Source organism: Salvia miltiorrhiza, chromosome 4, assembly GCF_028751815.1.
Source record: "Salvia miltiorrhiza cultivar Shanhuang (shh) chromosome 4, IMPLAD_Smil_shh, whole genome shotgun sequence".
Taxonomy (NCBI): Eukaryota; Viridiplantae; Streptophyta; class Magnoliopsida; order Lamiales; family Lamiaceae; genus Salvia; species Salvia miltiorrhiza.
This window is the reverse complement of record NC_080390.1, coordinates 29,014,008-29,039,349: the sequence shown is the minus strand read 5'-3', so window position 1 is coordinate 29,039,349 and position 25,342 is coordinate 29,014,008. Positions and strand designations below refer to the sequence as shown.

The window sequence follows — 25,342 nt, the reverse complement described above, 5'->3', positions numbered from 1 at the left end:
AAAGCTACCTGGATCGCGCTGCTTTGGTGGTAAGGATTGCTGCATGATTGAGGTCGCTACTTCTGATACTAAAATTTTCTCATTGTCCCCGAACTTTCGCTTGTTGGAGACCAACTCCTTGAAAAACTTCACATACGCCGGTACTTTTCTGATCACATCAAGGAGAGGAAGATTCACGTTCACCTTGGCAAGCATGTTGTAGAATTCGGCGAACTGTTTATCCAGCTTTTCATTCTTCAATCTGCTAGGAAAAGGGATCGGAGGTCGATAGGGTGTGGTAGACTTGTGAAGTTTATTCTCCTTTTCTTCCTCCATCTCTCCATCTTTTTGCTGATCTGCCTTCTCTCCATTGGTAGGGCTGGTCAGAGCTGAGCTCGGCATCTCTGGTCTGGGCTGTGCTGAGCTCGGCAGCTCTACTCTGGTGAAGGCAGAGCTATTCAGAGCTGAATTAGGCAGAGCTGGACTTGGCAGCGCTGACATCGGCGAAGCTGGATTCGGCAGCGCTGACTGCAGCAGCGCTGACTTTGACTTTGAGAGATTCTGCAATGCTGAGTTCGTCAGGGATGAACTTGGCAGCGCTGGCACTTCCACTTTGTTATCCACCATCTTACCATTACGAAGAACAGTTACAGCTAGAGCTTGATGCGGCTGAGCAGGTTGGCCATGAAACTTTCCGGGCTGCTGTTGTTGTTGGATTTGATTCAAAGTACCGAAAAGTTGACCGACAGTTGTTTCAAGCCTTTTTATGGTAGATGCTTGGGACTCCATATTCTGCTTAGTCATCTCCATATTTTGCTTACTAATCTCCATGAAAGCTTGCAAGGTATCCTCTAGGGATGTTTTCTGTGGTGGCATGGGCTGTGCACTCTGCTGCAGGGCTGATTGTTGGTGTTGGTATTGCGGTCTATATGGTTGAGAGGAGCTTTGCTGCGGAGGGAAATATTGTGGTTGCTGTTGGTAGCCCATTTGGGGTGGTCGACGGTATTGATTCCCCCCAAAATTTTGATTTCCCCATCCAGCATTCGGTTGACTTCTCCATCCTCCATTGACATTCTGTTGCCCTTGATTCATGTTCTGCCCATATGGTCTACTTAGCCCTTGATTATAGCTTTGAAATCCTTGTGCCGCATAGACCTCGGCTTGTCCTTCCGGAGTAAACTCTCCCATTCTATGGCACTCATTAGCTCCGTGGCTGAAATCTCCACAAATACCACAAGGCTCCATATTCTGCATAGCTGGGTTCGGCAGAGCTGACATCGGCAGTTCTGCATTCTGCAGAGCTGGCGTCGGCAGCGCTGCATTCTGCAGAGCTGAATTCTGCACCGGAACGGAAGGTGTATCCATCTTGCCCATCTTCAGCTGTTGTACGTCCCGCATGATTGAAGCCAATTGTTGTTGTATTTCAAATTGATTCGTCACTGCGCTGGCTTCAACTCTTCTTCCACGGACGGATTTTTGTTGGGAGCTCTCAGCTAAAGTTTTAAAAATCCCTTTTAACTCAGTTGCTGTCTTCCGAGCTATGTTACCTCCTGCCGTGCTATCCACCATAAATTGGGCAGTTTGCACTAACCCATCGTAAAAGAACTGCATCAACATAACATTAGTGAATTGATGTTGAGGGCATTGACGGAGGAGTTCTTCATATCTCTCCCAAGCTTCATGCAAAGGCTCGTCCGCTCCTTGGGTGAACTCCATTATTTTTGTTCTCAACTCCTGTGTCTTATGGCTTGGGTAGTATTTCAGCATGAATTTTTCACAAGCATCTCCCCACGTAGTGATTGAGTTGGGTGGCAGAGATAGCATCCACGTCCCCGCCCGGTCTTTAAGTGCATAGGGGAAGCACTTGAGCTTGAGTTGGTCCTCCGTGAGACTAAGCAAAGGAATTATTTGCACTTGGGTGCAAAAATCCCGGATGAATTGCAGAGCATCCTCGCTTGGCATCCCGTGGAACACCGGCAGTAAACTCGAGTCATTTGGTTTGAGATTGTAGTTTCTCACAGCAGTGGGGAGCACGATTGCCGACGTGTTGGTATCTCCAATCACAGGTCTGGTGAAGTCTCCCATGTATTCCTTGTTCTGGGCCATCTCCTTCTTCTCCTCGTTTAAATTCTGCTCAACTTTGTCCTGTTCAGAGCTGGTTTCTTCCTTGGTGGTTTTCTGCTCAGTGCGGAAGTTGGCAGGGCTGGCTTGGTCTGTGCTGAAATTGGCAGTGCGAACTTCGGCACCGCTGCCAGCGTTGACTTCGGCAGAGCTGGCAGCGTTGACTTCGGCAGCGAAGAACTTGAAGGCAGGGCTGGCCTCTTCCTCCTTTGTCTCTACGGTGTGCTCTGGAATTTCAGGTTCAGATTCAGAGCCAGAGTAGAAATCGTCAGTTGGAGACACCAATTTGCCTTTAAGACTACGGCGTCCCTGCATGCATAACACTGAACAAACAGATTACGCGTACCGAGTGGAAGAAACGTAAAAACAAAACCGAGAAAAACTGGAAATTAAATAAAGCAAGTAAAAACGACACAACTAAAACGCCTAAAACTTTCCCCGGCAACGGCGCCTGTCACGCGGGTGACCCGGGTTCGTTCCCCGGCAACGGCGCCAAAATTTGACTCAACCTAGAACACCTCTAGTTTGACTTGCAATAGAATAAGGACATTCTAGTGATGGTAAGTTGACCCAGTGTCATCTCTCAAGGAAAGTCTTAAAGGGCTTCTAGTAGTATCGTGGGAAAAAGTAATAAAAGAAAGCAGTAAAGAGTTTGATTATTAATCTAGAACTGAAACTTAAAACCAAATTGTAAAATTACTAGGCGAATTAAATTATTAACCCTAGGCAGAATTAAAACAACTTAAATAAAATCTAACTTAAGAAATTAAGTACTTGTAAATTAAAAATAAAACTAATCTAGGCATGAAACTAAAGTGCATAATTTAAATTGCATAATTAAAAAGAAAGCATAAACATGAACTAAAAACATAAACATGATTAAACGAAAATAAATTGAATTGAAATACGAAATACCGTAAATGTCTTGAACGTGTAATTGTGTCACGCAATCACAATCCAATAAATAACTAAAAACTTAACTAAATCGAAAACTAACTAAAAACAATGAATTTTCAATACTATGAAAAAGAACTATGAAAGCAATAAATTCTAAATTTCGGATGCCAAGAGATCTCAAAGATTGAGTCTAAAACTATAGCAAAAGATAGATGATTTTACAATAGAAATGAAACCCTATTTATAGACCTAGCTCTGGTGAGAATAAGCATAGCTAGAAAGTAATCGGTGCTGGCAAGAATAAACATAGCTGGAAAGTAATGGTGCTGGCAAGAATATGCGGAGCTCGAAAGAATAAACATAGCTCTGGAAAGTGAACTCCCATGATTATGCTTGAGAAAGGTAGTCAGCGTTGGCGAAATAGGTGGAGCTGAAAATGGTCAGCGCTGGCATTTATGGGCGGAGCTGAAAATGGTCAGCGCTGGCAAGAATGGGTGGAGCTGAAAATGGTCAGCGCTGGCAAGAATGGGTGGAGCTGAAAATGGTCAGCGCTGGCAAGAATGGGCGGAGCTGAAAATGGTCAGCGCTGGCAGTTATGAGCTGAGTTGAAAATGGCCAGCGCTGGCAAGAATGGGTGGAGCTGAAAATGGTCAGCGCTGGCAGTTATGAGCTGAGTTGAAAATGGTCAGCGCTGGCAGTTATGAGCTAAGTTGAAAATGGTCAGCGCTGGCAGTTATGAGCTGAGCTGAAAATGGTCAGCGCTGGCAGTTATGAGCTGAGCTGAAAATGGTCAGCGCTGGCAGTTATGAGCTAAGGTGAAAATGGTCAGCGCTGGCAGTTATGAGCTGAGCTGAAAATGGTCAGCGCTGGTAGTTGATTCTGGCACTTAGCTCTGCTATGTCGATGTCTGCTAAAAACACCATTTTTAGCCCAAAAATCTCCAAAATTGCATTATTCCATCTATAAACCTAAATCTCCTGCAAAGCATCAAACAAACCATAAAACGCACCAATTTCCAGAAGATTTAATTTAAAATATGCACATGCAAACCCCTAAAATTAGAACAATTAAGCATAAATCAATAATCTTGGCGGACGGATGGGGTATTAATTAATTTTTAAAAAAAATTCTAGATGTCGATTAGTTCGATGGGCTAATCAAAAGGGGGGTGTATTGGTTTGGGATTCTGTTGGATTTTTTTGGACTTTAAAAAGTCTATGATTTTTTGTGGATTTAGAAATCCATAGATTCTATGTAGAGTTTGGCTGACTTTTTTTTTCATGAATTTTCATCGATTTGATAGAATTAGGAAGGCAACAACCCTGCGTCGGTTGGAACCGGGGCAACCCAGCGTCAGCCGGTGTCCAACGACCGCTGAGATGCTTGATGCTCAAAGCAACAGCGCTCGTTGGTCTCAAGCGAGCATTGGACAAAAGAGAGATGAAAGAATTCACAGAAATTTTGTGTGATAAGGTGAAATTTCTCTCTTTTTATTTTTGAAGAAGAGTCATTAAAATTCATACAGTTTTAAAATCCATATATTGTTGGATACCTAAATTTTTTTTAAGACTTTTTAAAATTTATATTACTCTAAATTTTTAATAAAGACTTTTAAAATTTTAAATTAAATATTCCCAAAATTTTAAAATCTAAAAAAATCCTACAAATTCTACATTCAATACATCCCCTTAATTTAATTAACCATTTAACCTATACATCTCGATAATTCGATAGAACTATTCCAAAATCCATTGTCCTCGCTAATTTTAGCCGTTGCATCCTCTTCCACTTTAATTTTGTTTTCTGTGTTAGGATAAATCAGAGACTATAGAGATAAGGTTGTTAGCCAATTAAATCATGTGGCCCACATAAAATGTTCTCCCGCTCAATTAATTGATCCTTACTGGTGAACGGCTGAAGCAATATCTATATACTGCACATGGTTTTGAATTTTCTTGCAATAAAATAAGTGCGCAGATGCTGCCAAAGATGCGAGAAGTAAACCAACTACATAAAAACAAAATAGCTTGACTGGAAAATTATGCAAGCTGGAAAATAATTGGTTAAATGTTCTACATTTTCTACGAAATAGGGATTAAATGTCGTACGATGTTTTATATTCTTTTAAATGTGCTAGTTCCTTATTTTTATTTGGATGTGACGGAAAACTTTGAGATATTTCAAGTCCCTTGATATATTATACTTCTTTCGTCCTCCAAAATTATGCATGTCTTTCCTTTTTGGTACGTCCCTCAAAATTATGCATATCATATTTTTGGACACTACTCCATATATAATTCTTACAATTTTATCTTTTTAACATACACTATTTACTCATAATCTACTTAACAATACCCTCAATATAGGATCATTTCTCCACTATCATCATTACTACAATCAATTTTTTATTAAAATTTGTGTCGAAGTCAATCATGCATAATTTTGAGGGACAGGGGAGTATTATTATTTTAATTAATTTTACTTGATTCATATTATTAAAATGGTGAGATTGACTTGATTATGCTTAATTAATTATAATTTCAATTAATTAATCGCAATTAAAACTATTAATCAATAAACCTTACTGTGAGATCAACTTGATAGGGAACCAACCACCTCATTTACGAGAATAAAGTATTGCGTAGCTTTCAGTGGAAAACCACTTCATTTGTGAGGAAGTAGACATTATATTGCGTAGCTTCCCATGCATATACAATTTTTTCAGTATTACTTTTTTTTTTTCTCTTCAAAAGATATTATCAAGCGTGCATTTGGTATTCGATGAGCCCAAAGTTTTTTTAGGTCCGTTGTTGTGAACTTAATGAAATATCTTAATCATTATTTTGATGATATCAAAATTTTTAATTTTTTTTTTGTAATAGACTATAACTGTTCGAACTCAAGTGTTAGAGTTCTTTTTTTAGTTTAGTTAGTGTTCTGAAAACTGAAGACTGAAGACTGAAGACTGAAGATGCCGACTGATGTAACGAATTAATGCAGAGTTAAATACCGATATTTAACTGAACAATCCAAGAATCAATTACGACTGATTACTTAATGTGGGCCATGTGGATTCAGCGGACTGATACTAAACTCAAGTATCAGTTAAATATTCTTCCTCGGACTGAACCTCCAAAGTTAAAAGGAAGCCACACACTCCCAAAGTACAGCCGCATTAAATGCAGAGATCTCAAGGATCGTCCTTTCTCTGCAGAGCCTTCCTTTTTGGTGATTACCTTTTTCAGAGATGTCTTATCTCTTGCTCCTTAGTAGCCGTTCTCACCAAACAAGGAACCTCGAAGATTGAAGCCTCAGCAAAGTTCAAATCTATTTTCAACGGATGAATTCTTGAAGACCATTTCAGCCAACGAATCTATTCAAGACCTCTTCTATAAATAGAGCTCGAGGATCACTCCAATCTTCACTGATTCAACTACACAAGCTGAAACGCTGCCGAATTCGTCACTCAGCAATTCAAAGCCATTCCAAAGTTTGAATCGAAGAAGAGAATTACAAAGCCAAAAATCAGTCACTACTGATTACATACATTCTCTTAGAACTTAGTCAAATATTGTATATCCAAAGCCTAGGTATATCTGATTACAGAGAACCTGTTCTTTGTAATCTAGTTGGCAAGTTTTCGAACCTCTTTTCAACCGACTAAATCGAGAGGTTGAGCCGAGAGGAGTTCAAACCAGTGTTCTAACTCCGAGAGATCTTAGTCTTTGCGGAAAGGCATAGTTTTGTCTTAGTGAAGCTAAGAGTAAGAAATTCAACCCAGTGTGTTGGTACTGAAGATTGGATCTTCGGTTGTTTAGGTTTGATGTGCACCCGTAAGCACAAGCCCAGTGAAGTTGTCAGTTTGATCAACTGACCGTGGATGTAGGAAGTGTTTTTCAAACCACGTAAAAATCTCCTTGTTGTTTATCGCTTTCAGTATTTACTTTCCTTATCTGTGCACAAACCTTTTGATAACTGAAACTGATTAATAGCAAAGTGAAACATAAATCTTGACAACTTTTTTAAATCACAAAGGCTATTTCAAAAGAAATTTTTTTTGCTGCCAGTGTTATTAGTCTAACTGATAAATCTTCGGATAGTCAATAAGATTTATAACACTCCTCTGTTTTACAAACTCGACTGAAGCCTAACGTGTATCAGTTAAAGTCTTTGACTTAACTGATAACTCTTTACTGAAGAGTATTCAGTATCAGTCGCAAACCTAAATTTGCTAAACTCTTTTTACTGAAAAAAGGTTGTGTCAGTTTGTTTTCGATTTAAAATAGCCTATAGGTGTATTTCCCCCCCCTCCCCCCATACACCTATTCGGGACACTCAAGGACCTAACACCCATAACTTTAGATGTTTTGTAAATATATGATAATTTTTTTTTGGCTTGCAATTATAAGACAAATTTTCAAAACTTCGGCATAAATAGGACAAATTGAGCCCGAAAAATCAATTTGTCTTGCAATTGCAAGCCCGAAAATTTTTGTCTTATATTTGCAAAATGACCAAAATTACGGGCCTAAAAAAATGAGAGAGAAGATAGAATATTTTAAAATTTTTAATCTTTAAATAAATATAACTTTTACAATTCAAATCAAATATTTACATAAAATATGTCAAATTAAAGCTGTTATTGTGATCTTTAATTTGATATGCATATTACATAGTATTTTATAATTAGTCGAATTTTACAATTTTAGAAAGAACTAAAACAATCAAAAGATAAAAAAAAAATTAAAATATAGTTTATAAATAAACCTGGAATTTTATTATAACTCCAAATTTCCCACTCAAATTGAAATTTTGTCTTTTTAAGGGTTATTTTATTTCCTTTTTTATTCCCCTATATTTTCTTTTCTTGCGTGGCAAAATAATTAGTATCTTGCCACTCCAAAATTGTCACTCAAAATATTTAATATGCATATCAAATTAAAGATCACAATAAGAGCTTTAATTTGATATATTTTATATAAATATTTGATTTAAAATGTAAAAGTTATATTTATTTAAAGATTAAAATTTTTAAAAAATTCTTTCTTCTCTCTTTTTCTTAGGACCGTAACTTTGGTCATTTTGCAAATGTAGGACAAAAATTTTGGGGCCAGGACAAATTGATTTTTTGAGCTCAATTTGTTCTGCTTATGCTCAATTTTTCAAAATTTATCCTACAATTGCAAACCCAAAAAAATTTATCCCACATTTACAAAACAGTCAAAATTATGGGCACAAAAAAGCTTTGGGCTCGTATTCGCATTTGAGTAAACGTAAGTAATGGTGAGTTCAATCGATTCCGGTATATCAACTGGCCTACGCTTTCATTCCCAAGACTGTGATCAAGAATCTCAATTCCTTGTTCTCCAGATTTCTGTGGGGTGGAGGCTCTCAGTCGGGAAGAATCACCTGGTTTAAATGGAGCTCCTTGTGTTCCAATAAGAAAACAGGAGGTCTTGGGTTTCGGGACGTGGAATGGTTTAATCATGTTCTGTTAATTAAATGGCTTTGGAGATTTTTGGTGGATGGGGGAGCTTTGTGGGCGAGAGTGATTAAATCTATTTATGGGGAACTTGTCTGGGGCGAAGAGGGGGATTGCTCGGTGGTGGGAAGAAGTGGGCAGTTGGGGTGGTGGGCGAAAATTGTGGAGAAAGGGGGAGGAAGGGACGATAGATGGTTCATTGATCACCTTAAACACCGTCTCGGGGACGGGATGAATACAATGTTCTGGGAGGACGTGTGGGCTGTTAACAAACCTCTCAAGTTCTTTTTCCCGAGATTGTATAATTTGTGTTCGAATAAGAAAGGCCTCGTTGGAGAGAGTGGGTTTTGGGAAGGAGAAGAGTGGGTGTGGTCGGTGAATTGGAGGAGGGCTTTGAGGGAAAGGGAGACTATACAGGTGGAGGAACTTTTGAGACTTGTTGCTGCTTTTGTCCCTTCTACAGGTTTAACTGATGGATGGAGTTGGAGGGCAACTACGGACGGTATATTCTCAACAAAGTCGGCTTATGATTTGGTGGCGGCTTCCAGAGAGGCGCAACAAACTCAACCGGCTGAGATGGCAATGATTTGGGAGGCTCCAACATCGCACAAAGCCAAGGTGACGGCGTGGAGATGTCTTAGAAACCGTTTGGCTACCTGTGACAACTTGAGAAGACGACAAATTCAAATTAGCTGGGAAGAGAGAGGATGCAACGCCTGCGTTGCTGGAGAGGAGACGACGGAACATCTGTTTCTTCATTGCCCGAAAGTTGCGGCGGTGTGGGACCAAATCTTCCAATGGTTACACATCAAAACGGCAAATCCAAGAGGTACTCTACATCACTACACTTCCTTCATCTCTGCTGCCAAAAAGAAGAAAGGAAGAAGATTGCTAAATGCGTTATGGGTAGGAACTGTTTGGACGCTGTGGGAAAAAAGAAACGAGAGTCGTTTTCAAGGAAAGATTTGGGATATTGAGAGACTTGTTTTACAGATCAAGGGTAGACTTTGGAGTTGGAATGAGGTTTATAAAGTTTTAGAGTTGATAATACCTTTCACCATGTGGTGCTCAAAGGGTTTCAATCTTTCCTTCTTGTTTTAATTGGCATCCCTGGTGCCTTGCTTTTAATCTCAATAAAATTTTAATTTTACTGATCAAAAAAAAAAAAGTAATGGTGAGTTCATGTGATCATTTTGACCGAATCAAATAACAAATAAATGCATAAAATAATAATAAGTACAAAGAATGGATAAGCTCGCATGAAATGAGAAAATAATATTCTCTCTTAATAATAACATTTTAAATTTTATTTTCTGGTATTTTATTTATAACTAGTATGTCCGCAGTTCGCCCGTGCGTTGCACGGCGAGCATCAAAATTGAACGTATATTAAAATAAATAAATATAAACAATAAATCAAATCAAAATATAATCAAATGTAAAATATGTTTTATAAATAAAATTAATATAAATTCGACCTTTTGAAATTCAATCTTACTTTCCTTAGTTGCATATAATGAAAATATACAAATAAAAACTATAAATATGAATATCTAATAAAACAATTATAGAAAATGAAATAAAATAAATATATAAGAAGAAAACATACAGAACAAAAATAGTATAATACAATAGAGAGAGAGAGAGAAAGAAAGTAAAATAGATAGGTTCAAATAAGTCCATGAGAAGATCGTATAAAATATAACACATTTTTGCTTACTTCGTACAGATTTACAGTGCATTCTTATACAAATTTAACAAATTTTGGTGTACTTTTATAAATTCCTGTAGTACAAAAATATTATATACTCTATTCCAAATCTAAGATAGTTTTTGCTATTTTATTATTATTTTCTATCAAGAAAATAAAATATAAAAAATATTGTCCAGACATTTATTGATAATAGTACATCATATTTTTTAATTAAAAATTATAATTTATTTTTTTATTTTATTCTTGGTAAAATAATCCAACACATAAATATGATGCTTTTTTATATCAAAATAGAAGAAAAGAGAGATAAATTTTGTAGGAGAAAGAAAGATAAATAGAGAGAATATAGGTGAATAAGAAGAGAGAAAAAAAATGAATTAATATAGAAAATGAAAGAGAGAGAAAAATAATTACCTTAAAATTTTAAACTTTAATAACTCATTTGTTTCAAATTCATATTTCTTGATATACAAAGATAAATGAGATAAAAGAAAGTTATATGCTGATCTGTATGGCTAAAATATCACTGAATCGAACTCAAATTGGTGAGACCAAATTATTTTTAGATAAATGGTTATTTTTATATAATTGTTAAAAATACAATTAAAACCTTGGATGCGAAAATGGTCACATAATTTTTAATTTAATTGATGCAGGTGCTAAAATACAATTGTAGGTGTTAAAAATACAATTTTTTATTTAATTCTATGACAATTTGTATTAAAGTACAATTGAATTCGTGGGTATGAAAATCGTGGGTTCTCAAAATTCATTAAAAATAACTGTTAAAAATTGTGGGTGAAATTGACATATAAAAATTTGAAAAATAACAGTTGTCCACAGTACTATCCTAAATTACATTTAATTACATATTTTAAAATTTTAAAAATGGGAGGGAAAAGTGGCGGGAGAGCCGTTACACTGCTCTTTTATATAGATATTACAATTCAAAAAATGAAATAATTTATTTATCTATTCTCTCGATCTCTTTCCTCATTTACTTTATATTCCCTTTACTTTTTCACTCTTCATTTCTCTTCTTATTTACATTATTACTTTCTTACTTTATTTATATTTTATTTATTTAAATGTCATAATCTTTTGTAACATTATTATTAGGACCGAGAAGACATCTCAAACAATTAATGATTACAATTGGATACGTAATGTTTTACAAAACTAATAAAAGTATCACAATTAAACATCAATTTTCAGCGTCGGGAAATTAATGTGCAACGAATTGTAAAACTGGATTTTAATTGCATGCAACAGATCAAAATTAGAGTCGAAATTTTTGCAACAATATTAAAATATTGGGATTTAATATGCAATTATCTACAAAATAAAATAAAAAACTGGAAATGTGATTTTTTTTAGCCGTCGGTTGGAACTCTTTATCGACAAGAAAATTGATAATAATAATAATAATAAGTTAGAGCGACTAATAAAATTTTGAGAAATGGTCCAGCCCGAGTGGTAGTTGTACCAAACACGTTAGGAAAATATTTCACATATTAAGTGAAAACGACGGCTCGAGCCTGTGCCGAAAAGATAAACATTGACTAGGCACATATTAAGTGTTTTTTTTACTTGGGAAATTGGGGAGGGGAGCAGTGGGATTTGAACTCGAGATCTCACTGGCAGCAATTTCAGTCAGACAACCAGCCAATCGCAAAAGATCAACGCCAAGACCAGTTGTGAAGCAAATATAGGTTCCAAAAGGAACACGAACAGACATGGAAGAATCCGAACATTGATTGGACACCTAAATTAACTCTTCCTTGCAGGGCAAAAACAGGAAACACAAAAAGAATGAAGAAGTTAAAGCTTCTATTAGAACATGGTACCTGGACAGCGGCTGCTAGAAGCACATGACAGGCTATAAAGAATATCTCACTCAATACGTTAAGAAAGCTGGATCAAAAGTTGCATTCGGAGACAACTCAATTGGCGAAACAAAAGACTATGATGTATTCGACATGGGTAACGCCAGTATCAGTAATGTTAGCTATGTTTCTGGACTAAAACATAATTTGTTGTCTGTGAGTTAATTTTGTGACAACGAATTCGCAGTGAAGATCAAGAAAGATGAATTCACTGTGAGAAACAGCCAGAAGAAGGTGGTGCTGAGAGGAATCAGGCAAGGAAGTCTCTACGTCGTATCATGGGAAGATAGCCCGCCTGAAACCTGTCTCTTCAGCAAAAGCAACTCAGAGCTCAACTGGCTATGGCAAAGAAGACTTAACCACCTCAACTTCAAAATAATCAACAAACTTGCTAAGCATCAACTGGTAGAAGGTTTACCTTCTATTGTGTTCCAGAAGAAGCAAGAATGTGAAGCGTGTAAAATAGGAAAGCAAACAAGGACGTCATTCAAGTCAAAGACAGGACACTCATCTGAAAGGATTCTCCAACTACTTCACATGGATTTGTTTAGCCCAATCTCTCCCAAAAGTTACAACGGTAGAAAATATACCTTAGTTGTCGTAGATGATTACTTTCGATACACTTGGGTTATATTTCTCTAAAACAAAGGGGAGACACTGCTGAAATTGCCGAAGCTGTTGAAAAGACTAAGCGTTGAAAAAGAAGTCAACATCATCAGCATCAGATCAGATAGAAGGACTGAATTCCTCAACGCAGTCATTCGTGACTATTGCGAAGTGAGAGGAATCAGTCATCAAACCTCTGCAGCAAGAACTCCATAGCAAAATGGAGTAGCAGAAAGAAGAAACAAGTATTTGAAGGAAGCAGCAAGGACGATGCTAGCTGAATCAAAACTCTCTCTGAAGTTTTGGGCTGAAGCAGTTAACAACGCTTGCTACACACAGAACCGTTCCTTCCTCACTCAAAGACATGGAAAAACTCAATAGGAACTATGGAAGAACAGGAAGCCAACAATTTCATACTTTCATGCTTTCGGTTCTCGGTATTTCATTCATAACAATGACAAAAGAAGGTTAAACACATTTGATAGCATGGCTGATCCAAGAATTTTCCTTAGATACTCTAGAACTGAACAATCCAGCAAAGCCTATCGAGTGTTTAACTCTCAAACTCTTTATGTGAAAAAAACACCTCATGTTATTTTTGACGAGTCTACTGATGATTTCAGGAAATAGGAAACTGAAAGAAATGTTAAGAACAATGAAGTTTCCAAGATTGAAATGAAAAGCACCAAACCCACTACAGTGTTGGTGTGGGGACCAGGAAAAGAAGAGGATACTGAAAAGCTTCAGTATCAGAAGATCAGTCAAAGATCTGAAGGTCCGATTGAAGATGCTGCAGAAAGCATCAGCCAAGGGGGAACTCCAACTGCTGAAGAACAAGTTGAACCTACTGCTGCAACACCTGTTCAACACTCCCCCGCTCGAGAAACAAATGAAGGACTCAGATCCATCCTGACTGAAGAACCTCCACCCTCACCAGAAGAAATCAAGAAGTATCGAAGATGGTTTGAACTACACTCAAAGGACAATATCATCGGAGAACCATCAGACGGTGTGAAGACTCGAAGATCAATGTGCAACCTCGTCTACGACATAAACCAGAACTGCATCAATGAAGATAAGAATTTTAGTTGTTTCTTATCGTCTACAGAGCCCAAGGACATTGAAGAAGCTTTGAAGTCCACTCAATGGGTCATCGCAATGCAAGAAGAACTCAATGAATTCAACCGGAATTCAGTTTGGGAACTAGTGGATCGCCCAGACGATGCAAAAGTGATTGGCTTGAAATGGATTTTCAAAAACAAGAAAGACAAAGAAGGTCATGTGGTGATAAATAAAGCAAGGCTAGTGGCCAAAGGGTACAGTCAAGAAGAAGGAGTTGACTACAATGAAACCTTTGCACCTGTTGCAAGACTGGAAGCAGTCAGGCTTTTCTTAGCCTTTGCTGCTTACAAAGGATTCAAAGTACACCAAATGGATGTGAAGTGCGCATTTCTCAATGGAGTGCTCACCGATGAAGTCTATATGGAACAACCTCCGAGTTTTAAGGTTATTAGACCAGAAAAGGTGTACAAGCTGAAGAAGGCGCTCTATGGATTGAAGCAAGCTCCAAGAGCATGGTATGATACTCTCTCTGAGTATCTAGTTGAACAAGGATTCAAGAAAGGATCAGTTGACAGAACTTTGTTCACTCTAAAAGAAGGAGAGGATCTCCTACTTGTTCAGATTTATGTCGATGACATAATTTTCGGATCCAAATCCGAACGCATGTGCAAGAAGATTGCTGACATTATGATTAATAAATTCCAGATGTCAATTATGGGAGAAATGAATTTTTTTCTAGGATTACAAGTCAAGCAGACCAAAGATGGAATACTGATCAAACAATAAAAGTATGCCAAAGAACTGATCACCAAGTTCGGCATTCAGCACATGAAATCAGTCAAAATTCCAATGAACACCAACTGGAAGGTGGATCCAGGATCGGAAGGAAAATCTGTATCTTCAACCAAATACAGAGAAATCATTGGATCATTACTCTATTTGACTGCTAGCAGACCAGATATCGCGTATGTAGTCGGAGTTTGTGCAAGATATCAGTCAGATCCAAAGGAAGCTCACATGGATGCTGCAAAGCGGATTCTAAGATATCTCAACGGCACGCCCAACTTAGGATTGTGGTATCCAGCTAACGACGACTTCAAGCTTACCGGATACTCAGACTCAGATTTTGCATAATGAAAAATTGATCGCAAATCAACTTCAGGAACTTGTCAATTCCTAGGCAACAAGCTTATCTCTTGGTTTTCAAAAAAGCAGACTTCAGTCGCCACATCTACAACTGAAGCTGAATATGTTGCTGCGGGAAGTTGTTGTTCACAACTCCTATGGCTAGTCCAACAACTGATGGACTACGGGATCGAAGAAAATAAAGTCTCAATCTATTGCGACAGCTCCAGTGCTATTGCAATCTCACAGAATCCTATTCATCACACCAGAGTCGAGCATATCGCAATCCGACATCACTTCATTCGTGATCATGTGGAAAAGAAGAATGTCTCAGTTGAATGGATTCCGACCGCAGTTCAAAGAGTAGACTTGCTGACCAAAGCTCTTCCAGAAGATAGGTTCAACGATCTTTATGGAAAGATCGGCCTCATCAACCCTGAAGATTGATGCTGATCTTGAAGTCTTCAACTGCAGTCACGATGACTCTTGCTCAGTCAACTGGTGCTCCTCAACTGATGACGTGGCAACCAAAGAAGATGAGTCTACATCTGAGGGGGAACTTATTCCTATAAGTCAACCAAAAAAGTGGTATCGACTGACTACAATGATCAGTCGATCAGTAAGTATCTTCAACTTACCCTGTGTATATCAGTTAATTCAGTTATAAGTTCTTAATAATCTTCAAAAATCTTTCTCTAACTAATCAATATCTTTCAAAAACTTTAACTGATTGTTGGAAAATGAAATATCCGTGAAGGACAAGTACTTTTAATTGGATTTAAAAATGTTTTAACTTGTCCTGATCCTTTACTTAACTTCTTTCCAACAGTTTTGCCTCTGAAATAAAAATCTTGAAAATCTCATTGATTTGACAAATTGCAATGATTTTTATTACTTTTTCTACCTTTTTGAAGCTTCCGTCATCTGCAGTGACGATGGACGTGAAAATTTTCTTCAAAATATTTTTAGGCATGAAAATCGAAAAACTTTTCATCTTCCTTACTTAGTATTTTAAATACTTTACACTTGCAACTTTTCTTCGTTACAACTAACATCTTTCCACAGACACTTCTGTGAGAACACTTTCCAAAAGTTGCAGAAAACTTTCGTTCCGACAATGGAGATATCAATGACAACGAAGTCATGGAGTGGGAGAATGACGCTCACACTCTTGGTCTTCATAGGACCCTTCCACTAGATCTCAACGTTTCTCTGACGCCAAGCTTGTTTCTACTCTCACTTATATCCAACGATAAGAGTGTCTTCCATCCTAATGCCAGGCGCTAAGAAGCTTCTCAGCTTCAGGAGGTCATCAAGCTAATCTCACATATCTTGCTCACCTCAATGGCATGCAACAACAACGAGCTCTCTCTCGTTGTCTGCTGGCATCCCAGCCGCACATGGTCTTCTCATCCAAAACTTCGTGCCGGCAAATCGACAGTGTTAGTCCTCACGACTGTCACTTATTCGATTTTCGCCTCTCACACCCATCCCAACCTAGTCCCTTCTCTCTCCATCTATAAGCCCTCTTCCTCCCTTTAAGGTTCGTATGCATAACCACTTTACATGAATATCTCCAAAGAGCTGTGCATACCTACCTTCTTCCCACCCTTCCTCTCCTCACATACACTCATCTTCCCCGCTTCCACACTCCTCTTCTCCTCATCTACGCATCTCTTATCCATCTGCAAGCCTCTTCCTCTTCTCCTCTCCCTCCTCATCTCTCTTCCCACTGGCGTCTTCCTCTTCTGCATCTCTGTACTCACCCTCCTCTCAAATCCTCTCACGGCTTCTGAGGCTAGGAGTTGGGTACCTTCTGATCATAGCTTCCATCCTCAGCTCTCTTTTTGATGTTGCCAAAAAGGAAGAAAGTATAAGTCAGAGAAAAACCTTCTTAAAGTTGGTTCTCTGCATCTTCTCGAAAGACTGAAGATGGTAAAGCAAAAGGATCACCAGAAGTTCAAGGATGACGAACCAGTAAGACCTCAAGTCAATGGAAAACAAGTGCATAAGAAACAAGTTTAGGAACATGAAGATGAAGATGAAGATCAAAGAAGAAGTTCAAGGCGCAAACAGGTAGACTGCTGGAGTCCATGGGTTTCCATGTGTTTTTATGCTTTTTACCTTTTTGTATGTTCTGCTCTGTACCTCAACTGATTTCTCATCAGTTATCTTTAAAGAAATAAAAAGAACTTCTTTTGATCTCAACCTGAAGACAATATCTTTTTGTCCCGGCTCTGATTATTTACTTCAGTTTTGTCTTTGTTTAGTTCGTTTGGACTGTTATGTTTTTTCTTCGAATGCAAGTTTATAGGTTATCTTGTTAAGGGGGAATAGTATTCACCATGTTTAGTAACTTGCTGTTCTTGCTCTGTCTTTTCTTGTCTTAGAACTGTTGTGTGGTTTTAGCATCATCAAAATGGGGAAATTGTTGGGAACTTAATGAAATATCCTAATCCTAGTTTTGATGATACCAAAATCAATAAGTTTCACTTGTAATAGACTAGAAATGTTCCAACTCATTTGTTAGAGTTCTCTTTCTAGTTTAGTTGTTGTTCTAAAGACTAAAGACTGAAGCCGGAGGATTGAAGACTGAAGACTGAAGCTGCCGACTGATGTAACGATTAAGGCAAGTCAAATACTGATATTTGACTAACCAGTCCAAGAATCAGTTACGACTGATTATTTAATACGAGCCACGTGGATTCAGCGAACTGATACTAAAGTCAAGTATCAGTTAAACATTCTTCCTCGGACTGAACCTCTAAAGTTTAAAGTAAGCCACGCACTCCAGAAGTACAGCCGCATTAAATGCAGAGATCTCAGGATCGTCCTTTCTCTGCAGAGGCCACTCCTTTTGGTGACTACCTTTTTCAGAGATGTCCTATCTCCTGCTCTTCAATATAGCCGTTCTCACCAAACAAAGGAACCTCGAAGATTGAAGCCTCAGCCCAAGTTCAAATTACTCTCTAACGGAAGAATTCTTGAAGACCATTTCAGCCAACGGATATTCAAGACGCCTCCTATAAATAGAGCTCGAGGATCACTTCAATCTTCACCGATTCAACTACATAAGCTGAAACGCTGGCGAATTCGTCACTCAGCATTCAAAGCCATTCCAAAGTTTGAATCGAAGAAGAGAATCACAAAGCCAAAAATCAGTCACTGCTGATTACATACATTCTTTTAGAACTTAGGCAAATATTGTATATCCAAAGCCTAGGTATAACTGATTACAAAGAACTTGATCTTTGTAATCTAGTTGGCAAGATTTCGAACCTCATTTTAATAGACCGAATCAAAAGTTTGAGTTTTAAAGAGTTCAGACCAGTGCTCTGTCTCCGAAGAGATCTTAGTGCCCAGTGTGCGCTAAGAGTGAGAAATCCAACCAGATGTGTTGGTACTGAAGATAGGATCTTCAGTTGTCCAGGTTTGTTGTGCACCCGTAAGCACACGCCCAGGTTTGCTGTGCACCAGTAAGCACATGCCCAGTGAAGTTGTTGGTCTGATCAATTGATCGTGGATGTAAGAAGTGTTTTTCGAACCACGTAAAAATCTTTGTGTTGTTTACAACTTTCAGTTTTTACATTCTTAATTTTGTACAAGCCTTCTCCAACTAAAAACTGATTAACTGCAAAGAGAAACTTAATTTCTGACAACGTGATTAATCTCACAGGTTATTTCGAAACAAAAGTTTTCCGCTGCGTGTGTTATTAATCTAACTGATTTATTTTCGGATAGTCAGTAAGATTCATAACATCTCTCTGTTCAACAAATTCGATTGAAGCTTTACGTGTATCAGTTAGAGTCTTTGACTTAACTGATAACTATTTACTGAAGAGTACTCAATAAGTCGTCAACCTTGTTTTGCTAAAACTCTTTTAACTAAAAAGGTTGTGTCAGTTTGTGTTTCAAGTTTCATATTCAAAAATAGCCTATAGGTGTATTCCCCCCCCATACACCTATTCGAGACCCTCCGGACCTGACAAGAGGTTCATATTTAAATATCTCAAAACTAATTAAAAAATCAGAAAAATATGAGTAATATAAAAATAAAATCATAACAAAAAATATATTTATATAAATAAAGAAATAATTCGTACACATAATTAAGTATAATAATTTAAGTTCTAATTTTTAGATATATAACTAGTTTTTTATTTATAAATTCATATAAAATACAAAAATAATTAAAATAATTATAATTAAACAATCATGTAATTTTTTTTAAAAGAAAATAAATGGCACCTACTTATTTTTTCAGCAACATAAATAAAATGAAAAAAAAGTATAAATGTTCACCATTAAAGATAAATGAGAAAGAATAAAAATTAATTTTAATACATGAAATGATAATAATTTATTCGTTTCAATTTTTTTTATAATTTTTATATCAAATTAATGATCTTTTCGTAATCTTTAATTCAATACTCATATTGGATATTTTTTTTTCATGAAGTTAACGGTTTTTGGAAAAAATAAAAAAACTAAAGAAAAAATAAAATTTAATAAAAAAAATTGAGAGAAAAGAGAAAATTTTAACTACGGGTGTTTACGGTTTGGTTTGGTGCGGTTTGACATTAAAATCAAACCAAACCGTAAAATACGGTTTGACAATTTTTTTAAACCAAACCAAACTGTATTAATATCAAAACCAAACCAAACCAAGATGTATAAATATGGTTTGGTGTGATTTGGTTTGCAGTTTTTTATATTTTTTATTTTCCTATTTAGAAGTAATAAAAAAAAATCGAACTTCTAAGATATTTAATAATAATAATAATAATAATAATAATAATAATAATAATAATAATAATAATAATAATAATAATAATAAAATCGAAACACATTAAGAACTATTTTAAGATATAAATGAAATGACTCTATCTTTCTTTTTTAACTTAGAGAAAGTAACTATGTAAGTGTGCAACAAATTACTAAATTAATAACAACAACAACAACAACAACAATAATAATAATAAGAACTTTAACTATAGTATGATTTACGGTTTGGTTTATTTTATATTTTTCAAAAATATAAACCAAATCATATTTTTTAAACCGTAAACTAACCCAAATCGCACAAATACGGTTTGATTTGATTTGGTTTATGGTTTAAACCAAATTGTGAACACTCCTAAATTTGACGATAAAAAAACTTCTGTAGATTCTTTAATACACATCTATCTATATAATATATAAAAGAGGAGTTTTCTCCATCCATTTTTTTCCTTTCATTTTTTCTCTCTCTTCTCCCATCAATTTTTTCACTATGTTTTTTTTAATTTTAATTATTTTTTAAACATCGTCAAATTTGATTTTATGAAAATATATTCAATATGCATCTTAAGTTTAAGTTTGTAACAAAATCTTTAATGTAGTATAAAAATTATTAAAAATGAATTTAAAACAAATAGGTTATTAAAATTTCAAAATATTTTATTTTCTTTCTATTTGTTAAAATTTTACAACTTTTTTATTTATGTGTGTGTATGAAAATATTAATTTATTCATTATTAAGTGGGATACTCGATAATAATAATGTGTACATTATTAAATAATTTAGAATTATTAATAACTATAATTATCATTATACTTTATACATAGTTAAAAATTACCTTTTTAAATTCAGAAATTTATTGAGTAATTGATATTTTATTTTTAAATCGTATATATTCTACATTTATTAATATTTCGATTTTGTTTAATATTTATATTTATTTATTTAAAATGTCATTTAATTTCGATTTCGCCGTGCATCGCACTGATGGGCGTACTAGTACTATATTAAAAAGAGAGTTTCCAATTTGAAATCAATTTCAAATTTATTTCAAAATCGAGTGGCAATTTTGTAGTTATAATAAAATTGAAGGTTTATGTTTAAACTATATATTTTTCTTTTTATTTTTATTTTCTTTAACTTCTTATTTGTTGTTACATTTCTTTCCAAAATTGTAAAATGTGATTAATTATAAAATATTTAATATGCACATATCAAATTAAAGATCACGATAAGAGCTTTAATATGATATATTTTCTGAAAATATTTGATTTAAAATGTAAAAAATAAATTTGTTTAGATATTAAAGTTTTATAATTTCTCTCTCTTCTCTCATCTTTTTTGAATAAATATATTTTTAATTAGTATTTTATTTTTAATTTTTTAACTTATTTTTTTGTTTTTATTTTCACAATATCAAATTTTATACTCCCTCCGTCCCATTAAAGTTGGCCATATTTCCTTTTTGGGTGTCCCACTAAAGTTGGCTACTTTCCTTTTTGGGTAAAAATTACACCAAATTAAACTCTATAATTAAGTCAACTAATCTACACCTACTTAAACCTATCTTCTACACTCATTAACCTAACATATCGTCACTCATATTTCTCTCTCTCACACCGCGCCTCTCTCTCACTCTCTAGGGTTTCTATTGGCGCCTCCCACTCGCGTCTCTAGGGTTTCTATCGACGCCTCCCTGTCGCCGCTCTAGGGTTCTCACCGGCGGATCTAGGGTTTCGACCCTTGATTCACCTCTCCCGAGCCCATCATTGGGTTCTCCTCGCCCAGAGCTCGTCGCCTCTGGTCTGTTCCGATTTGGTGCCACGATGAAGAAAAAACCCTCCTCAAGTGCAGATCCGGCATCTCTGAGCGGTGGCCGTCCCCCCTGGCACCCCGCTGCGTCCACTGGTGTTCCGGCGTCACCGGAGCCTTTCGCCTCTCCGGGTGGCGTCGATCTACACTCAAATCGACGCAAATTTGAATGGAGCCCTGAGTCCTTCTCCTCTCTGAGTGGTCGTCGTTCTCCCTGGAATCCCGTTACGTCCACTGGTGTTCCGGCGTCACCGGAGCCTTTCGCCTCTCTGGCTGGCGTCGATTGCCACTCAAATCGCCGCAAATTGGTGTTTGAATGGAGCCCTGAGTCCTTCGCCTCTCTGAGTGGTCGCCGTTCTCCCTGGAATCCCGTTGCGTCCACTGGTGTTCCGGCGTCACCGGAGCCTTTCACCTCTCCGGGTGGCGTCGATCTACACGCAAATCAACGCAAATTGTTGTTTGAATCGAGCCCTGAGTCTCCGGCGAAGCAGGAGCCGTATCAGTCTCCGCCTGAAACACCCGATTCCGATGGCTGTGTTGTGGCGGACACACTGTCACCGTGGTCTCTTGGGGAGTATGCTGTGCCCCTCGATGACGACGTCGACACGGCTGGGTGGACGCCAGTGCCTGAGACTGAGATGCAGCCCTCTCCGGCGAAGCCCCCTCTGGTGAAGAAAATGACCCGTTGGCAAACATTGAAGCAAATGTTTCCTTACTCGGTGAGAATGTTCCTTTTTGTGTGTCTTATCTGATTTTGTATGATGATCGAGTGGGGATTAATTGTTGCATTGTTGGTTGTTGGTGTACATGGTGCTGAAATGATGAATATATTGAATCAAATTCTGTGATGAAAAATGATTTTCAATTGTGTTTCTGAGAATTTTTGTGAAATTGGCTTTTGGTGTTTTGTTTGCATTATATTTAAGGCTACTTGGTGCCATCTTTGTTGTTGATGTATCGGGCTGTGCTGTACAGCCCGGTGCCTTCAGTTTTGATGTTGTGCCTTGTTTGAAGCTTTAAGGCCGGCTGGTGCCTTCGTGTGTTGATGTCTCTGTTGTCTGAAGCTTTAAGGCCGGCTGGTGCCTTGTTGTTTGATGTGTGTTGTTTGAAGCTTTAAGGTCGACTGGTGCCTTCTGTTATGTTTGAACATCACATACTAGGCTGCACACATGAGTAATGCATAACTGATTTGCTTGGTCTTTCATTCATTTAGTCCAGCCCTTTACAAAATGCATAACTGAGTTTCTTTACAAAAAAACAGACCTTTGCTATACAAAAAAACAGACCTTTGCTATACAAAAAACATACCTTTGTGTAAAAAAAAAAAAAAGACCTAGCAGCCCTAAATTTCTAACTGTTGGAAGTAATTGATTAGGCATTCTTGTGCAAAGGGATACCCTAACTTATCCATAATCTGTTGCACCAAATTCATAGGTGCATGTTCAGTCAAGTAAGTAATGCACTCTTCCACCAAGTTCTTAGAAACCTCCAAATCCCTTGGCAGCTCCCCTGCTCTCATTAGTGCATCTTTCCTCATGTGTGGGATTTTGTATGCATTATGACCTCGCTGTTTCATAATCTCTACCATGCATGATTGCAAACTTAGGAACACTTTGTTAAGTGTGTGAGGAGATAGTGCTGCATATGATGCCTCAACAGCCTTCACAAGATCATCACAACTGTAACATGCATGCTCTTCTTGTATGCTCTGAATAGCTCTAAACCATCCCAAGTCGTTCACATTTGTGTCCGGACTGTTTGGTGGTTGTTGAACTATTCTTATGTCGAATCCATGAGCTGTGGCTGCTGCCCTAAATTCAGGGTCCGAGTCTAGTATATAGGGCTTCGCATTATCTTGCTGAATATAGATCAATTTACTTCCAAATTCAGGCCACTTTTGATATATTGCTGGTAGAAGCTGTAATAAAGATGAAAGAACAGTTGATATTTTATTTGAAAATAAAATACATATCACATCCACATTCTTTGCATACTTGAGCTGCATTTTTGCATACCTGATTTATGTAGCATCCTTTCATGATTTCCTTGGTCACGAACTGTATGGGCTTTGTTTCCATAGTTCCAACCGGTCTGTTCTTGCTGTTTCGCTTGGCTGGAAGTTGTTCTATTAGTGGGAAGATTCCAATCTTCCCATCAAATAGGCATTCACCCGAATGTGAAAACACCGGCCTACAAACTGCACACACAAATATTACCTTCTTTATGAAAGCCTTATTCTTGCACGTGCGGTGAGGATCTCCCTCTCCCGGTGTTAGGTAAAATCTGTTTGATGCCTTTGTGATGTAAAACCACTTCTCATCCACATGAATGGTGTTGTCCATAGTCTTAAACTTCACAGCCGACATAATGCGATCAAATTCCAAAGCCTCTAGTGAGAACCGTAGTCTCAATAACTTGTTTGGTGCTGTTAAGTCGGGCTTAATAGCACTAGAATGTGCTCTGATCAGCCCTTTGTTTACCCACCTCCAAACAGTTGATTTGCTTTGATTAATCCCCACTGCAAGTCGTCGTATGGTTGATCTTTTGCGTAGTTCCAGACTTTGTATCAGCTCTATGTGGACTTGTATTCTTTTTCTTCTTGTTGCACCTGGTTTGGCATTGGCTAGATAAATTTCTTGACCATTCTCCTTTTGTTTTTTTGCAGCCGCCCAAAGACGAGTAATCGTACGTTGTGAAGTGTTGAAGAGGGATGCCGCCTCCATCATGGCTCCGTACCGAGGCTTGCCATTCTTCAAATTTGCAAGAAGATACTGCACAATCTTATTTCGATCTTTGTTAGAGAGATCCTTGGGAGGTCTCATTGTTTGATGTTTTTTTCCGATTTTTTGTAAGCTACTGCGGTGCCTTCAGTTTGTGATTTTGTGAATTTGCCAAGGCATATGAATCGAATATTTTTGCTCGATTCGAGATTCGATTCGAAATTGCCTGATTCGTATTCGAAATTATTCGATTCGTATTCGATAACAAATATTCGATTCGATTCGATTATTATTCAAATACTTATATGAAATTTTGATATTCGATTCGATATTCGTAGATATTCGATTCGATATAATATATATATATATATATATATATATATATATATTATAATATATAATATATAATAATATAATATATATATATATATATAATATTTTGAATTGTTGAATATGCTAAAAAGTATAACCTAAACCCTAATTCCCTAAACTAAATCTGCGCCTCCTCATCCTCAATTCCTCATTCCTCAAGTCAGCGCTGCCTTCTTTCCACAGCAGCGCCGCACAGCTCCAACCTCCAAGCCTCTTCTTCCCCACGCAATTCGCATTTCCTCTTCTCTTCTCGACCAACACCGCATCGCCTGCATCTGCTGCTGTCCTGAATCTGCACCGCGTCGCTCGTCGGCGCGGCCTCTTCTCTTCTCGACCAACGCCGCGTCGCCTGCATCTGCTGCTGTCCTGAATCTGCACCGCGTCGCTCGTCGGCGCGGCCTCTTCTCTTCTCGACCAACGCCGCGTCGCCTGCATCTGCTGCTGTCCTGAATCTGCACCGCGTCGCTCGTCGGCGCGGCCTCTTCTCTTCTCGACCAACGCCGCGTCGCCTGCATCTGCTGCTGTCCTGAATCTGCACCGCGTCGCTCGTCGGCGCGGCCTCTTCTCTTCTCGACCAACGCCGCGTCGCCTGCATCTGCTGCTGTCCTGAATCTGCACCGCGTCGCTCGTCGGCGCGGCCTCTTCTCTTCTCGACCAACGCCGCGTCACCTGCATCTGCTGCTGTTCTGAATCTGCACCGCGTCGCTCGTCGGCGCGGCCTCTTCTCTTCTCGACCAACGCCGCGTCGCCTGCATCTGCTGCTGTCCTGAGAATCTGCACCGCGTC

At 37.6% G+C, this 25,342-nt stretch overlaps 1 protein-coding gene across 1 annotated transcript; it reads right to left on the bottom strand.

Annotated features, from left to right (window-relative positions):
• Positions 1 to 22,806: 22,806 nt before the first annotated feature.
• Positions 22,807 to 24,286, bottom strand: LOC131023248 (uncharacterized). Its single transcript, XM_057952789.1, has 2 exons — positions 23,480 to 24,286; positions 22,807 to 23,382 (listed from the first exon to the last, which is right to left on the bottom strand). The coding sequence occupies exons 1-2, from the start codon at positions 24,284 to 24,286 to the stop codon at positions 22,807 to 22,809; spliced, it is 1,383 nt and encodes a 460-aa protein (XP_057808772.1).
• Between the last annotated feature and the right edge of the window lie 1,056 nt (positions 24,287 to 25,342).

Bases quoted from the DNA above. Each gene is read 5' to 3' on its own strand.
- LOC131023248 (XM_057952789.1), bottom strand. From the start codon at position 24,286: ATGAGACCTCCCAAGGATCTCTCTAACAAAGATCGAAATAAGATTGTG. The intron at 23,383-23,479 runs GTATGCAAAAAT...TCTTTATTACAG, and splicing joins AAGGATGCTACATAAATCAG to CTTCTACCAGCAATATATCA.